General features: G+C 37.1%; 1 protein-coding gene across 3 annotated transcripts in view; it reads left to right on the forward strand.

Moving 5' to 3' along the window:
- LOC127632574 (protein NDRG3-like) overlaps window positions 1-19,209 on the forward strand; it is a 57,149-nt gene that overhangs the window by 12,362 nt on the left and 25,578 nt on the right. For 2 of the 3 annotated variants that reach the window (XM_052111229.1, XM_052111230.1), the window contains exons 2-3: window positions 7,663-7,736; window positions 9,501-9,533. In XM_052111229.1, the coding sequence (XP_051967189.1) occupies window positions 7,680-7,736; window positions 9,501-9,533 (90 nt within the window). In that variant the 5' untranslated portion in view covers window positions 7,663-7,679. Of the gene's footprint in view, window positions 1-7,662; window positions 7,737-9,500; window positions 9,534-15,260; window positions 15,566-19,209 lie in introns of those variants that run through there. The other variant, XM_052111231.1, reaches the window with a different exon arrangement.

Here is a 19,209-nt window from a genome sequence, read left to right on the forward strand (position 1 = left end):
ATAGAGGTCACTGTTGTCCCAATCATTGCAAATGTACAGTTCTAATTGGTCATTTGTACTCATGACAGAAAAGAGCTCACAACCCAGCAGACAATTATCCGCAACCCACTTTTGGGTCGCGACCCAGTGGTTGAGAATCTCTGCCTTAAACAGAATTAAAGCAAGCAGGAGCTAGCCAATCTAAATGTAGCGATGGTAACTTAATATCATAAATCATGCTTAAATCATACATTTTTCACTAGAGTTTCAATTGAGGAATTGAGGAAGCCTATTGAAATCAGTAGTGTGACACAAACTGGACCAAACTCAAGTTAACTTTGCAGAGCAGAGAGCACAGACCATCTGTCCACATCTGTGCTTGCCCCTGACTGTTGTGTGTGTTGACTCATGTGCTATTTATAGCTTTAAGATGAGAGTGAGAGAGTGTGAGAGAGAGAGATGGTTGGACAGAGCAGAGGAGACGAGTGGGGGTGTTTAGTGATGGCCATCAATCATTTAGCTGTTTGATGTCAGCATTAGTGGCAGATTCCCTTTTTTATGTCACTCAGTGTGGTTTGTGTGATTTTCTACACTTGTGGGGGCAAAATCTCTGAAAATGTTCTCACACGCTCTCACCTCAGTTCAGACAGTTCTGTCACAGACTCTGCATTCTTATTAGTGCACAAGTTTAACCACGATGTGTTTCATACTTATGAATATAAGTTAATTTACATTATACTATCACATTGATATTTTTTATTCCTTAACCCTACCCAATTCCGAAACCTATAACTTCTAACATTATAAAAATTACATTTAAATTTATGCATTTGGCAGACGCTTTTATCCAAAGTGACTTACAGTGCACTTATTACAGGGACAATCCCCCCGGAGCAACCTGGAGTTAAGTGCCTAGTTCAAGGACACAATCGTGGTGGCTGTGGGGATCAAACCAACATCCTTCTGCTTAGCAGTTCAGTGCTTTAGCCCACTATGCCACCACCACCTTTTTTTACACAATTGCAATTTATTTGTAAGATATGTTGTTGCATTACGTGTTTTTAATGAATATTACTTAATTTTTGATCATCTGAGCATCTAGAAACTTCTGAATTAAAAAAATGTTTGTACTGCAATGTGCTGTGGGAAATCAAACTAACTTAACACCTTATTTCTATAGGGCTAGTTATAATATTTATGAGTTAAACACTTTACTGATTTTACTGTGCTTCTATATGTTTGTTTCCTTCTCCATAACAGATATTGCTTTTCTTTTGTCAGACTCGTAATGATTTAGGAATCATTGTGATTCTAGAAATATCTGAAGCCAAGCCAGTTTGATATTTCACATGACATCATAATTTATAATGGTCCAGACTTTTATTCTACATTGTAGCCTACTTGCCCTTGTGTTTAACACAGTTGGCTCCTCAGTGGTTAGTTAGGTAGTCTTTCTTAAAAAATAAACTGTTTAATTGTTATGAAAATATAATAGCCTAAACACATTTAAAAACATAACTTTTTTAATACATCTGCCACATTTTTGTAATGAAAAAATCTATTAAAGTGTACTGTGAAAAACGTCCCGGTTGACACGCGGACACGCGTGCATACATGTGTGCTCCAGTTTCGGGGATGGATTATGACTCACAAGGACCGGGGCCAATTATCTCCAAGGGCCCCCCTGCAAAAGTTCTTGACCCTTGGGGGAGGGTTGTCATCTCGAAAAGTTGTTGAGCGGGGTGTTCATTTTCATTGTTGATGGGTTTTCGAGCGGGGGGATCGCCAAACTAGATTGTTCAACCTTAAAGCACGGGTCCCATTGGCCCAGTTGTTAATCCATCGCTGTCCAGTATACAGTAGTAGGATAGAGAACATGAATATCATAATATTTGCTTTGGCGGCCCGAAATTTTGCTTCGGCAGCCGTCAAAAAACTTTTAATGCAGGAAAAACCCGGACTATAAGATATTTTTGAACACCTAACAGACTGATCTCACAGTGAAATTGGAAACAGTAGATTTATTTTTATCTAGCTAAAAACCATCTGTGCCTACTGAAATGCAAAACACTGCCCCCAGTGGCCAAAGCAGTAAGTGTTGTTGTGAGCTCCATTTTCAATGTGAAATATCCATGGAGGGGTGCCAAAAGTGGGTTATGGGGGAGTTGTTTTCAGATGTACAGACTGTAATACAGTGAAGATGAATGCTTATTTTATAAACTGTATCCTCCAACCCAAACCCCAAACCTAATACATCAGTAGAGTAAAATGTATTATTAGAGACAAAAATGCAACCAAATTGCATTCATTGCTGATTATGCAAACGCGATTACTTCCTGGTTTCAACCCAGAATTCAAACCCGTTTCTCCCACGCTGCTGACTTCTCATACAGACTGATCTCACAGTAAGATCAGAAAGACCAGGTCAACTTTTCTTTAGCTAAAATATGTGTATACTTGCCGAAATTTTTGGCAAATCATGCTCGTCACTGATTATGCGATTGCGAATACACCCTGTTCTCCACATGGGATTTGAACCCTGGTCTCGCCTGCTGCTGACACCACATGCTTCTGGTTGCAACTCACTTCTGGGTGCACCACAGGTATAAGCAGTCAAACTTGATTGAAAATTGCCGATGCAAATATATCTGATAGAAGATGATGGCAGTCCATGAGTCGGCATATTGTTGCCGATCCTAGTGTACTGGAACTATTGAAAACAACATGCCGAATGATCATGTTGTCTAAATGCACTACAGTGGAAGGTAAACACACTTGAACCGATATAAAAATTTCCAAAGGGAGAACCCATTTGTTGACTTTCCATATGGTTATGTTGTACTTTACCCTACCACTAAGCCTAAACCTAATCAATAATAAAACGTCAATGTAATATTTGCAATATTTGTGACCTTAAAGAGCTATTTCTACCTGACATAACCCTCAAAATTTGTTTTGTTGGTGTAACCTTATGTATTCAGGTTTATTCATTAGTGTTAAATAATATTTTTGACTTGATTAAAACCAGTAAATTTCGATGTTACCACATAAAGCAAAATTTTTAGGTTATGTTTTCAGTTAGGGTTAGGGGTCAGGTTGCTACGGCAGTCCAAATATGCACAGTGCATGAATGTCACATGGGAATCTCGCAAGACTTTTCACAGCACAACCTCCTAGATGACCTCCCCAACCACTGTTCATTTTCTAACTAATTCCTGATGGACAACATATTTGTGTGTGTGTGTGTGTGTGTGTGTGTGTGTGTCGGTGTGTGCTAAAGGATCCTATTGGACCTCTTTTACATATGTGAATAATTTACAGGATATGTAAATATTAGAAGACCAATGAACAAGAGTCCATGTCATGATTACTCTTAGATTTTCTGATCTTTTCTCCCATAAACAATTCATCCATACACTTTATTTTTCAATTTTTTTTTTTTAAATACATGGTCAATCCAAGCTCTTATAATTTTTCTGTTGTGTGCTTTTCTCTGTAAGTAGTGGAGTATATGGACGTTTCACGAAAATGTGAAATAGTATAAAGGAGCCTCAGGATGTGTTGTTGTGAGTCACATTCTTCTGAAAGCATAGTTATACAATACACATGGGAAGATGGTGAATCAGGATGTTTGCCCTGGATTTAACAAGATCTCAAATCTATCATCAGAGAAGATGTTTATGTAATGTGAGGAATAGAATATATGAAGTGTGTGACTGACTGTGGTGACTGAAAGTTAGATGTTGTCTCAGCTTTATTTTCAGTCTGCTGTTCTGAGTCTACATTACTTCTGCTTGTCCCTTTGGGAGCCCTCTCTGAAAATAAACATCAGCCCTTTTAGTCTCCATGGCAACAGTTTCACACTCCAATGAATGTATAACTAGAGTGGGCAGAGACTGAATATGACATTTATTGCAAATGATAGCTTGGACAGGATGTTAACTTAGGTTAGTGAAGCAAGTCTAACTGTGCAAATATCAAATCTTGAGATTAATCTCGGCAGAGCAGCGTGTTTAAAAACGTGTGAATCTGCTCGATAATTCTAGCCTGACCCCTTCAGATTTGTGTTGGGATTACAGTAAGAGGCCATGATTACAGTTTGATCTTTTCCTTTTTTGAACATCTTTGAACATTTGTTTTGCTGCCATTGTATTTCACTGACCCTAAATTTAGGGTTCCCATGATCATGAAATTCGGATTTCCAGGGCTAAAAAAATGAATAAAATCTTAAAAAGTCATTTAAATTTCTATAGTGAATACTAGGGCTGAAACGACAATGTCGACAATAAACAATTTGTTGACAAATATTTTTGTTGTCGAATAGTCGTTGGATATCATTTAACGTAACCTGAGATTACTTTAAACTCTAAGTTTCATGTCATCAGATCACATCTGGCTCTACTGATGGTGGTTCCCACAGATTGGTTCACTGAATGTATGTCACAATCAAAGCATCCCATGGGCCCATGATCCCAAGGTCCGGTTAGAATGAGTGTGACAGTAGACAGATGAGGCTGATGGTATTGGGTTAAACCTTGTCAGCATGTCATTCCACTTTACAGCACTAGCTCTGCAGATCTCTGTAGTTCCCTCATACATAGGGAACGTCAAAGAATCATAGTATTCTGCATTTTGACACATTAGTAATGAGACGATATTTCAAAATCAATATTTGCATGGGTGTTTCACCAAACATTTTACAAACTTGGTTCTTTAGCAACCCGGCACTTAAATCTATCACAAATGGATCAACAAAATGCCCAGATAGTGTCAAATTTTCAAAACATTTTGAAGACAATTTGAAAATAATACAATAGAATATTTTCTGATATATTTTGACGATATATTTTTCATATATCAAAGAGATTATGCAACAAATATAGAACAGGATTCATTACTTTCATTAAAATTTCATGAGATGCAACTAGCTGTCAAACACATGTTGAGCTACACATATGTATTTTCTTTGGCACTTTCTGAGTCTAGATAGAGGCACAATTTACACCCAAATGACAAAAGCCAAATCATACTGTTCACATGTTACACTTGCTATAGTTTACTTCCATGTTGTTTCTTTATCAAATAGCAATGTCAAATATAAATCAAGTCAATCACTGTTACAACAGTGCCACCTTGAGTAAGAAATAGCATGTATAATTTGTATGTAATACTGGAATACTGATAATTCACAATTGTCACACAGAAAATCAACATGATATAGTAGTTATTTGTCTTGTAATGAACAAAGAAATATATGTCCTGTGATGATATCCTGAGAACTTATATAGATATGAAATAATCATAAACATATGATTTATGGAAGCACACACACACACACACACACAAATGATACTATTACGTATTTCGGTCTTTTAATGACCCTATACACTTTTGGTAATCAAGCAGTTATAAAAATATATTGTCTGCAATTTTGTCCATTTTTTGGTTACACTATTCAGACAAAAAATAACTGATCCTCTAAACACATTCTGTACGTTTGTTTACCACTCAGCCTTCAGAATGTTAATCACCATACCGTCAGCGAAAGGAGACTAGAAATATGCAACATTTATCAAAACACTGCGGTTCACAAGGCAACAGAAAAAGAGCATTCACTTGTAGAGGCACTCAACTTTATTACTGTTTACTGAGTGTGTTAAACTAAATGCTGTTCTGTGCTTATGTCCAATCTCAGGTTGACATGTTAATTAAAAACCAAGACTGCATTCATGTTTGATTATGAGGCAGGAAATGTTTAGAACATTTTCAGGCACCTCATCATAGTCCATAGACTTTAATAGCTTAAAACAAGCCATGTTGTTTTAGCAAATGTTCCAACACAAGGGCTCTCTGTATTGACTTAAATGTGATGGCAGATATGTTCAGTATGTATTACACATTATGACATATTTATCAGGGCTCCAGACAAATTACTTGGGTGCCACTGGCTCTTAAACTGAAACATTAAGGAGCCAAATGGCTTCTTTAGTCGCCAAATCACAGAATTGCTCGATTTAGATAGACAGCTGAAGAAAAGGAAGACAGCTGGTAACCAGTTATTATACTGGTATATAAACAGTATATATAGTTGAGAAAATAAGTTTGCATTCCCTGTTGTCTCAAAAATGTTTACACCCCTTCCATGATTTATACAAATATAAGAAATATTTTTTTTAATGTAGTACTGCTCTTCAGAATCTACATTACAGATAATTACATATAGTATGCATATAGTAGTGTGTTGTCTTCTTGAGCATCAATGAACGTATCCACCTTGTATACAAGTCCCTCAAGTGTCAATATGATCATATGAGATCAATTATTTATTTATCAATTATATATATATATATATATATATATATATATATATATATATATATATATATATATATATATATATATATATGGCTTGGCAATATAAATAATAGTTTAATCATAAACTGAACGAAAAAAACATGAACATAAACACACAGAGCAGCTGCCTGTTATTCTCTCTCTCTCGAACTGTCGTCTCTGGCTGCCTTTACTCACTCACTGGTTCTATGATGTGCCGTCACGTGGTCCCCGATCACTCCTCCACCCTCTCAGGCAGACGGCAGCCACTCCTCCCTGGGCGGACCGAAGTCAGACCGACTCCCAGCGGACAGAACACCCTCCGCATTCTCGCCGTCCCGTGGGGACACTCCTCTGCCCCTGGCAACGGCCCTACCGCTCCAGGTGGTAAGGGAGTCGCTTCCCTTCTCCCCTCGAGGACGGTGGTCCTCTCAACCCCTCCGCATTTCTGGGGGACGGCAAGGCACTCCTCCACCCCTGGCAGTAGCTCCTTCGCTCCAAGCGGTCGGGGCGTCCAGTCCCCACTCGCCTCGCGGACGGCAGCCGTTCTCCACGTCTGGGAGGTCGGGCTACTCAGTCCCCCGGCGGATGGCAGCGGCACTCCCATGGGTGAACGGCAGTGTCGAGAACTCTGCGACGGGCATCCCTCCTCCTTCCCGGTTTTGGCACCAATGTAAGGGGGTATATGGGAAAGCAGGAGGCGAGAACCGGCTTGGCAATATAAATAATAGTTTAATCATAAACTGAACGCAAAAGAAAAATACACAAACATAAACACACGAGCAGCTGCCTATAATTTTCTCTTTCGAACTGTCGTCACCAGCTGCTTTTATCCCTTGCGTGCCCCATCAGGCTGATTGGGGACCGGGCGTGCGTTGTTCCAGCCCGGGCCCGCCCTCCTCCACTCTACATATATATATCTATACAGTATATATACAGTACACAACTTTTTTTTTTGGTTCATGTTAATTTTAATGTTAATGTTCAATGTTAGTTCATGTCAGTTCATAATGTATTAAATAATGTTAACAAATACATGTATTAACAGTTAACATATAATGGTAAAAATGTACCAGTATATAGAACTTGGCTTGCTCACTGGGGACTAAAAAACATCAAGTCATAATTTTCTGTAAAGCTCCTTTGAAAAAATATGTATTGTGAAAAGCACTATAGAAATCAAATTGACTTGACCAAGATTAGTAATTGCTATAAAAGTATTGTTCATTGTTAGTTCATGTTAACTATTGTGTTAACAAATAAAACCATATTGTAAAACATTACTGAAATAGTGTTGATCATGTGGTGTTTGTTTCATGAATGTGCTTATTTTGCCATTTCTCTTTGCAGTGCAGACAAACACAGTGATGGATGACCTTCAAGACGTTCAGCTGACCGAGATCAAACCCCTGCTGACCTACAGAGTGCGATAAACACACATCATCAACACTAAAAACACATAAACCCACTCGCACACACACACACAGACACAAAAACAGACATTCACACTTGCAAGTTTGCATACAGATATCCTAAAGTGGGGTCCAAAATTTTTAGGTCATTTAAAAAAAAAAAATATATATATATATATATATATATATATTAACTAGTAAATAAAGAAAGTTTAAGGATTTTGCATGAAAGTTGACGTAAAAAGAAAGAGGACTACTTAAAATTCTGCACATTTTCTAGGTCACTACTCGCGTCACTTTCGATATGCAAGGGCCATTTGTCTGCAATTCGCCTCTCATAATCACGTTACCTTTCGTGTGAAAAGACCTTAACATGGATCATCAGGTTTTGCTAAAACAGTTTGCGTGCCTGCTGTCATATAGGGGGACATACCAAATACTAACATATTCTGAAAATTCATGTCCATTTTTCGTATTGAAATTTGTTTTTTTTACTAGTTTTCTCAGACTTTTGAACCCCACTGTACACAATCATATACAAGCAGCTTACTAGCAAGATGACAAACATCATTGCTAATTTCTGCTATTACTAACATTTGGGTCAACTTGGCATGACAAGCACACAATCTTTTTCTCTAACATGCACATATGTGCAGTCCTCTTTTTACATATATGCATACCTAAATGAAGTACCCGGAGCAAGATCTAAGACAATATAAAGCCTATAGACACATTACAGCTCAGCACACAGTAATGCTGCCTTTACATGCTATCAGAATGATCCTACTTCCCACTTCTGAAGTCATAAATGCTAGTCAAGAGCTTTGTTGTTGGAAAGAGTAGAAAACATGGAGAATGCCGGTGCATTCTTGCATGTTTCTTGGGGAACTCTTTATTTTGATACTGTAATACATGTTAATCTGTCAGCATGCTGACGATAATGGAATTTTGGTCAAATACATGCTAATTTCTCTGTGTGAAAATGTATAATATGCATCAAATGGTTACTGATATAAGTAGATGTTTTTGACCCTAACGGCAAGTGCTAACAAGGCAATTTGATGGGGCGTTTATGTGCAACTTCTGAGTAGGAAACTCGTATTTACAATAATTCTGATAGCACACGAAGGCAGCATAATACACAGTGTTGCTCACGTGCACATGCCAAGTCACACTACTGACCTATTACACATCCATTCCACATGAAAATACTCTCTCACACTGTTACCCTGCATGCTTGTGTAAGAGATATCTGTGATTCTTTGTATCTGAAGCTGGGCACCTCTCTGCCTTTTTGCCAGTCCTCACTTCATCAAACTGAATAATACAGGAGTTACTGTAGCAAGAGAGAACAAGTGGAGAGGGGATAATGGGGTGGAATATGGCTAAAATGGTTTGAACAAGAACCAAAAAAAAAAAAGGAAAGCAGGAAAATGGGAAGGGTAGGAATAGAAAAAGTCCATCATCTTCACCGCACAGCATCCAAGGCAAAAACACTGCAAATAGACTCATAAATGTCATACGATTCATTAGCGCTGTGCAGAAATCAGCTGCTTCTTTGGGCTTGATTTTACTGTACATGAATACTGGACATAAATGATTGAAGAAGAGAGACTCATTGACCTCGTACTCCATCTAGTGGTAGCAACATAAAGAGCAGCAGAAGCAGGGAGAAGAAATATTGATATATTTAAGATTGTTAGACTTTTTTCTTTTCTTTCTTTTTTGTAAATCAATAAATATATTATAAGAAAATGTCATCTCTTTCTCCTACAGAACTCTCAGAATTTTCAAGACTTTGACTGTCAGGTAAGACTGAGCTTTATCCTACAAATATTTAATTACTTAAGAAATCACAGAGATTTCCCTGTGCTAACAGTGCTAACAGGTGGCATGATGTAATTTGGGGTATACTGTTCAAACTTCATATTTTGATATCAAAGATGTTATTTAAAAATATAGTATTATAGTTTCATACTTTAGTAATTTGATGTTGGATAAACCTCACTGAAACAAAAATGATTCCTACTGTACATTAATCGACTTGTTACATGTTTTTATATTGTTGAAATGTGATTATGTATAGATGTTGGGGTAGTGTTAAGGGATCTAAAATATCTATAAAACAGTAAAAATGTACAAACATATAATCGATTTGTGTATTAAAATATATTTGTCATGGATCTGTCAATATTTTTCGCTTCAAAAGCTGTAAATACGTACAAATGTTTACGTTTTAGTGTCTATTCATACGTAAAAACATGAATGTTTAAATGTTACTTAAATATTAACGTACTAATAGCTACATATATTAATGAGATCAGACTGCGTATTCACATTGAGTATTAAGCAATCTAACGGTTAATGGATAATAGGATGTCTTTAGGTGTACAGTATATAGGGTACATCATTCATGAGTTGATAGCTGATTTATTTTAAGCCAATGGTTATTTAATGTCCCTGTAGCAATGTGGTTAAAGTCCTTTGTTAATCATGTCTACCTCTTTCTGTGCTGGTGTCTAATATGTGCTAAATATAGTACCTGCGGGTGGTTTAGTGAGCATGCTCAGACTCAGGCGTGACCTAGTCTACATCAAATAGAGACTTTAGTATTCCTCACTGAGCAGACCTCTATACACATGCCCACACATACAGTACTGAGTGTACAGTGGTGGCTCAGTGGTTAAGGCTCTGGGTTACTGACCAGAAGGTCAGGAGTTCAAGCCCCAACACCTCCAAGATACCACAGTTGGGCCCTTTAGCAAGGCACTTGACCCTATCTGCTCCTGGGGAGCTGTATCATGGCTGACCCCTGCTTAGCTGGGATATATGAAAAAGTATTTCACTCTTCTTCTTCTTCTTCTTCTTCTCACCTTACAGGTAAAAGAGCCAATTACATTTTAGATACAGACATTGCCAGACTGTATCTAAAATGTAACAGTTAGCTTAGGAATGTGAAAAAGCAATAGCAGGACCATTGGAAGATCTGGACTAAAAGACGAACCATTATACCATTATTGTCAGATTTTAATGCTGATTTGAAATATATTTTTTTATCGTAATCTTGACCAACCGTTTTGGAGATTTCTTGGATTTATTTCCCCATTCAAGTTGAAAGGAGGTTTACTTTTACGCCACCTAGATACATATTAATAGCTGCCCGGAGCCTTCCCAAGATGGCTGCCAAGTGGACTGAAAGGTATTTTGTTGTTAGTCAGATGGTGTGCTGACACTAGGCTTGCCAGTCCAATCTTACACAGCCCACTTGAAAGTGCTGCAGAATGCATTGATGTAAGTGATATGGGATAGGCTTAAGGTGTGGCTGCTCTCTTGTGGTGAAAATAGGTAGTGCTATCTATGTATCTATCTGTCTGTCTATCTGTCCATCCGTCCTTCCATCTGTCTACCTGTCTTTCATAAATATTTATAATGCAATATAAGACTACAAGCTTCAGCTGTCTAAAGCTTCTTTGGAAAAAGGATAATTCTACATATGTATTCAATTAATTAAAATGTTCCTTGTGTATTTTCATTTCAATGATATTAATATAGTTTGCTCACTGCTGTTTTGTAAGTCTATATATCATCTAACACACTTGGCCAGGCATAAGGCATAGAATAATTTGTTGCTCTTAGCATGGATAAGTATAGACTAGTCACAGCTGTCAGTAGGTGGCTTGCACAGATCCAACCCTTACAGTGCAGTATTAATATATTACAGCCACAACATTAAAACCACTGACAGGTGAAGTGACATTTATAAAAAAACATTTGAATTAACATTTATTATCTTGTTACAATGGCACCTGTCAAGGGGTGGGATATATTAAGCAGCAAATTAACAGTCAGTTCTTGAATTTCATGTGCTAGAAGCAGGAAAAATGGGCAAGCGTAAGGAGCTGAGCGACTTTGACAAGGGCCAAATTGTGATGGCTAGACAACTGGGTCAGAGCATCTTCAAAACGGCAGGCCTTGTGGGGTGTTCCCGGTGGAGTGGTTAGTACCTACCAAAGGTGGTCCAAAGAAGGACAACCGGTGAACTAGCGAAAGGGTCATGAATGCCCAAGGCTCATTGATTGATTGATATTTACTTTTAATATTTGTAGTATTTTAAAGATTCAAGTATTATAAAATAATTATAACATTTTGCTAAATTAGCTGCAAAAAGAAAGGGCATCTTGTGGAGTATTTGCTTCTGTTTCACGCATGACAATAAAAGACTGAGCACAAGCTGGTCCTGAATAAATTATTTCATCAATTACATTAATGGCAATTGTGCACAATTTTATTTGTTACTCTGTGCTTGTACATTGTGGGATTTAAATGTATCCAAGTGGCTTGAGTGTTTTGACTACATTCACCAAAATTAGTTCAGATCCATTTAATGATTCTTGTGTGAAAATAGTTCTGATTCAACAACCAAAAGAAAATTGTAATCCTTTAAAATTTGTATGTCTACAGACCTACAAAGAGACTTTAGTTGAGGGTTTAAGCATTATAAGAACAAAGCAAATCTATCATTTCTCTACAGTTTGTGAGTTCCTGAGCATAACTTTTATCAAAAGACAAAAATAATAGTCATATAATAATTATAATGAGTTTCAATAACATCCGTACGTTTTCATGTACAAAAAAAAAAGGTGTCTACATGTTTATTAACTTCAGTAAAATGCCTAAGAGTTCTAAGATCACAGCAGATCTATCTTTTTTCCTACAGTTTATCAACTACACACCAACGTACATAGAGGTAAAAACCAGGAGCTGATATTAAAAATAGCTTTAAATATTTAACACAGATCTAGTAATCTGCTTAAATTTGCAAAAACAACTGATCAAACTAGTACCTCACAAACATAATGTAAAAAGTATAACTTAATGAAGACTCATGCTCTGATATAAACTCCACTTACAATGTGTGCTTAAAAAAAGGATTGCCCATTGTTTTTTTTCTGTAGTGCATTTCACGTAATGCTGCCAATCAAGAATGATTTGCCGATAAATAACTCTCGTTTGTGTGTTCCTCATCTCTAGATTATTAATTTTGATCAACATGAGTGCCGATACAAACATGGATAAAAGAGCATTGTTGAAAGCAACTTTGTAGAAATGAATGGAGCCACATTGAATAGACTATCTGACTGATGGCCTATTACGTAAAGGTTGTTTCGACTCATGAAACTCACCTGTGATTGGCTGGATGGTCGCTCAATCAGCCCAAAGTAACAAAATGCAAAGAATACTGTATACAAATATATATTTTTTTTTATCATTTTAAAATGTTCTAAATCTCTTTTGTGAATTTCTATTTGCTATATTAGATTTGTAGATGGGTTTATGTTATATGTATTGATATATTAACAGTTATATTTTTTTTTTTTAAAAGACAATTGTCTCTTGAGCCAAAGAAAAAAGTAGCTGAAGTTGAATTGGTTCTCATTTTAGCTTTCTAAGCCCCCATTCAGGCCTCAAAGGAAACCAACTCTCAAGCAACAGTATTAGTAAAGGGTTTAGTGTGAATAGTGCAAGTCATCACGGAAGGTTCATAATTTTTTCTGAGATAACTTCCACCCATAGAGGGCATCAGAAGCTCAGAGTATGCAACGTCATATCTTTGACCCTCATTTAGGGTAATTTATTCATTAGATAATATTCAAAATTCAATCAGTGAAATTATCATTCAACAAGCACAACTGTCTGGGATTTATCATGTGATTTTAAGGGATTTGTCTCAAGATGCCCAAAAGTGACCTCTCAACTTGAAAATAGTAGGGCAGAAATTCACCCCAAAATTTAAATGCATTCATCATTTTCCATAAAAGAAGATGTTAGACAGAATATTAGAGACTGACAGCCTCTGTCACCATTAACTTTAAAAAATATGATCGTGAATGGTGACTGATTCTGCTGAACATCTTGTTTTGAGTTCCAATGAAGAAAGAAAGTTATATGGTTATATAAGTTATATTTGGGACAACACTAAACAACACTTTTTTTACACTGTCTAATATCATAGTGTTTTTTTCCCCAGAGCAGATCTGATCTGACGCTTGCCTGAAGGTCACTCTGAGACAACATGCTCTGTAGGGTGACTCAATGAGATGAGAGAGTGATTAAAACAATCTGATTCATTACTGAAAATGCGACTCTGTCAATAAGTAATACATATTTTTACTTCTAAGGTCTTGGTTAAAGATATTTGGTGAATGAGGTTTTGAAATTAAATAATAAAATGCATATTAATGTAATATGTCAGTGCTATTATGACGAAGTAGTCATCAGCATTATTCATTTTAACCCATTTTAACGGCTTTATAATGCACATTGCTGTATTTCAACCCAGGAATACGAAATTATTTTGCATTATGTTATAGCTTCAGTTTTGATACCCTTCTCTGATTGTTTCTCTTCAGTTTGTGTTTATCTATGGCAACCCCTGAGGGGATCACAGAGGCTTATTGAAAACATTTATTTTATTTTTTTAAACCTCATTTGTTGATAATTGGAAGCAATGTAGATCAATAACCTAGACCCCAAGATCCGCAGAGAGAACGGTCAGTCACCTAGTACAACACTTTTCACTGAAAAGGCAACCTGCCTTTGTTACCTCAAGGACCTATTTATAACTAATCGAACCCACAAAATGTATTTTGTTGATGTAAATTAATATATCAGGTTGATTTACAGTTTAGACTTGAATAAAACCAGTACATTTAGTTACCTGACATTTTTTTTTTACAGTGTGCCCCTGCTGTGTCAGACATGGAATAATCATAATTGCCTCAAAGTGGACAAATAGTGTTTTTTAACTTTCATTATTTATTGCAGTGGTAGGGAACACTTTACAACAAGGTTTTGTTCGTTAACAAAGGTTTACACGAACTAGCAATGAACAGCATTTGTACGGTATTTATTTAATATTGGTAAGTTTTAATTACAACTTATACTAATACATTATTAATTAAAAGTTGTATACATTTGCATTAGATAGCTTAATGAAATAAGATGAGCTAACAGTGATCAAATGAGAATATTTATAAAATAACATTAAACAAAATTAAAAAATGCTGTCAAAGTGTACTGTTCATTGTTAATTAATGATATGTAAAGCATTAACTAATGTTTACAAATGTAAATTGAAGAACACAGAGTAGGTTTAGTCCATGTTCTCCCATAGTACACATAACATTCGTTTTGTTGGTGTAGCCTAATTTATTCAGGTGGATTTTTGTTGGGTTGCCATTTGATATCTAAACTAATCTGGGTCCAGCATGCTTTATCAAATCAATCAATTTGGTACTTCGGTCAAAATTATGCATCTCTTCCTGGCATTGGGTGTTGGTTTATCACACTGTATCTGAATCCTAAGCAGTGAACTGGTCGACCCCACCCAAAAACAAATAGCCAGGAGCATCATTCCGTCCTTGCCCTCTCATCCCTGCTTCTGCATCTCCTGCCCACCTGACTTTCCCTTGTCCAATCAGAGCAAGCCTTTCAGCAGTGCCGTATGCACGACCAAGCGCAGCCTCCCCGGCGCAATCCGCAGTCTGTCCTTGCTCCTCCTCACTCTCTCTGCATCTTAGCCATCTCTCCCTCTCATTCAAAACATACCTACTCTATTCACTAATCTCACTCTCTCTCTGTCTGCCCTCCCTCTTGGATGTCTGCCTAGCTACTGCTCTCCCTGTCCTTTTTCCTCCATCCTTCCTTCTGCCACTCTGTATTTCGTCTCTGGATTCTCCAATCTCCTCAGCTCTCCTCTCTGAAGCTGTCAGGGTCTCGTGCGTAGAAACATGTCAACCGTATTAGACGTGGAGCAGAATGCATGCACTGGAGATGCAGTGGTGAGTGCGTGTGTACTTGTGTAAGAGAGATAACATGCTACAATTGACAGCTGACAGACTGATTCCTGACAGTCTGTTGGCGTCATTTCACTGATATCCAACTGCAGAATTGTTTGTGTACTGTTTGTTTGTGAGCTAGCATGTTTTCAGAGGTGACATACGAAAGCAGGAGGCATCTCTTATGGTTGTATTGAATAAGTGACGTTGAAATGTGTGTGAGTATATATAGGAAGACGCTGTATGTGTGATTCCATCGAGGTGTGTTTTTTGATTCAGACCTTTTATTTTCTTGCATTAGTCATGCGAGTCATGCGCCTCTAAGCTTGTTTACCTTACACAGATTAAGCCAGTTGAGAGCTCTTTAATTGCTACAATAATATGAGGATGCTGGTTATTGACACAAAGATATTGTGTGTGATAAAACTAATTCCTATGCTTCATAAAAATGGCATGCATCCTGATGATAGTTGAGCAGTCTAATAGGTCAAGCAAGGACATTTGTTGCAGTTTTAAAGCTACATTTAAAATGCCTGAAGCATAGTTTTAGGGTGTGGTGGGGTAGAGAGAATATACTGTGTGTGTGTGTGTGTATGTGTGTGTGTGTGTGTGTGTGTGTGTGTGTTTATAGTCGGCTGCCATCAAGTTTGTGCTGTGTAATGGCTTCCATGTTTGTGCTCTATGATTGATTCTGTTAGCTGGAGGAGAGGGGGGGGGGGCAAAGGCTGAGACTGTTGGCTTGCATTCATGCATTCACCTTGGTATAGCCTCTCTTTTCCAAGAGAGGCAGTCGCCCTTTAAACGGTTTCTTTTTGTGTTATGTTTGAATGTTTTTGTGCAAAGATGTAATCTCATATTAAGGAATGAGGGGGGACCAAATTAAATCATTTATGTAGGAGGTCGTGTTCGCCTCAATATCTATGGTGATTATGGCCCTGTTTAGGGTTGGGAACTGAGAACCGGTTCCAGGTCAGATATAATTCAATAATTAAAAAAAAAAAAGTGAAATTGTTTTCATGTCTTTCAGTTCCATTAATGGTTCCCGAATGTGCACATTTCTGCTGATACAGATGAAACACTGTACTAATAAAGTTTCCAAAATGTGCATAAAAACTTATGCTCACTTAAGCACTTGAGGTGAAAAATTTCTTTAAACAGTAAAAAAACATGCACATAAACTACGATGGAAATACATTTACTGAATATATTCTGTGGAATTTACGTAGGAATATAGAATTGCATTAAAAAAGTCATGTGACTTTGCTTCAATAAGCCATTTGAATACATCATTCACTCAGAGAATGAGATTGATATCATTGCATATCATCTAAAATGTTGTTCTGGTTATTCTTAAATGCCAAAGCCTGTCATCAAAATGATTGGCTACTATTACCTTCTAGAACCGTCTGACACCCTTTCGCTCCCAGACATATTAAGGCATCTGCTGCTGAACTCTAGCAAATGTAAAGTTTGTCAGAGCAGTTGGTCTGCGTGCTTTAAACCGCTAGTAATTTATAGCATTGAATACAAGAGCCACAGTGGCTTCAACTTCCATTTCCTATTTTGTGCCAATTTCCCCAGAAATGAGGATTTGTTTTTCTTGAACACATAGGATGGAACCGAAGCTTTATTCGCAAACTGTTTTTGCCATATTCAGATTTTTCGCATAAATTAAATTGGATGGAAACACAGCTATTGTTTCCTGCAGCGCAATTCAGCGGACGTGCAGCCCAGCTACTGAATCTTTAGCGTGAAACATACTGTAGCTCATCCAGTGTAGTCCAATTCCTGAACAAATAACTCTAATGAGCTAGTTTTAAAAAAATTAATTAAAAAAAAATGTATCTAGAGCCCAAACATACATTGCGTCCTGTGTAATCTGAATTTTAAATGAAAAATGTTTATGAGCTGGATTATTTGAATCTACAGCATTAAATACACAGCGTGACCAGTGTACTCCGATCCCCGTACAAATGACTATTTTGAGCTGGTTCCTTAGAATATTCCTGAACTAATGACTCTAATAAGCTGATTCTTTTGAATCTATAGCATGCAATATACAGCGTCATTTCTGTAGTAGGATTCCTGAACAAATGACTCTTATGTGCCGGTTCTTTTGAATCTACTGCCTGAAACATACAGCGCTACCAGTGTACTCCGATTCTTAAATTAATCACTCTTATGAACCAGCTCGTTTCAATCTACAGTTTGTAACATACAGCGCAACCAGTGTGTTCAGATTCCTGAACAATTTACTCTGATGAGACTGTTCTTTTTAATGAATACAAAACAAAGCATGGCCAGAGTCTTCTGATTCAAGAACAAATGACTCTTTTGAGATCGTTCTTTTGAACAAAGAGCATGAAATTCTGCGCAACCAGTATAGTCTGATCCTCGGACAAATGACTCTTATAAGCCGGTTCTTTTGAATCTACAGTGTGCAACATACAGCGCTACCAGTGCTGTCAGATTACTAGACAATGACTCTTCTGTGATGGTTATTTTTAGTGAATCAAAAACAAACAGTGTGACCAGTGTAGTGTGGTTCCAGAACGAATGACTCTTTATGTTATGTAATGTACGAATGGCTTGATTTCAATTAGGCAGTGTAGTTACTGACTGGTTGTTCATATGACAACATTGTTTATTTTTCATTTTAATCAGTGGAGTTCTGTAGACAAATTAATTAATTAATTAATTAAAAAATGTATAAAACATTTTAGATGCTGGTTCCCAGCATGGGATGCTCTTGTGCTGTTGTTCCCTATCAGGCTTCTTCTCTTTATTTAACTCATTTGACTTTATTTTACCAGCAAGACTCTCTTGGTCAACCAGATTCACCTGAAAGAATGGAAATTCATACTGTTATAATCAAGTTTTTTCAGCAGGGATTGTAGACCTACACAGGGATCATGACCATACTCTATTTATTTGTCCCTTTGAATTAGTCTCCTTCTCTCTGCCTCATTTATATTTGACTTTCCTCTTTCCTGATCCTCCCACAGTCTCTAGACCGAAACATACAGTGTCAACATTTGTGTATGTGTCAGAAAGAGTGAGAATGTGTTTGTCAGTGAACAGGATAAGTCTGTTACATTTCAGACTCTCCCACTTTCTGGCCTTGATCGTTTATAAGCCTTGAAACTGAAAACTCATTTAAACATGCACCAGACATTTGTTTAATCAGCATGTCTCACCGCAAGCAGGACTCAGTTATGAGCAATATTGTTTCATCTGTTTCTGCATGGAGAGTCGATAGTATATAAAATGACACTGCTATAATAAGGCATTCAATTCAAATCAAACATTAACGAATAGTAGCCAATCACCGTGACTCTTATTTACATAAAAAGCTACAGTATTGAAGCAATTTTTGCTTATCTCAGACAACGCAGGACTTGTGTGTGTCCCTCTGCTATAACTCATTCTATTATTAATGAAGTGGGAGTTTTGAAGCGCAGAATTATCTCTTACACATACACACACACACACACACACACACACACACACACACACACACACACACACACACACACATTAGTTCTTCTGCCTAAACTGCCTGCTGAACTTGAGATATCATTATGGACTGAATGTGAAACAGAAAAATCTAATCATCTGAGTTATGAAGCCTACATTATGAACAATGG

The sequence above is a fragment of the Xyrauchen texanus genome, chromosome 39 (assembly GCF_025860055.1).
Source record: "Xyrauchen texanus isolate HMW12.3.18 chromosome 39, RBS_HiC_50CHRs, whole genome shotgun sequence".
Taxonomy (NCBI): Eukaryota; Metazoa; Chordata; class Actinopteri; order Cypriniformes; family Catostomidae; genus Xyrauchen; species Xyrauchen texanus.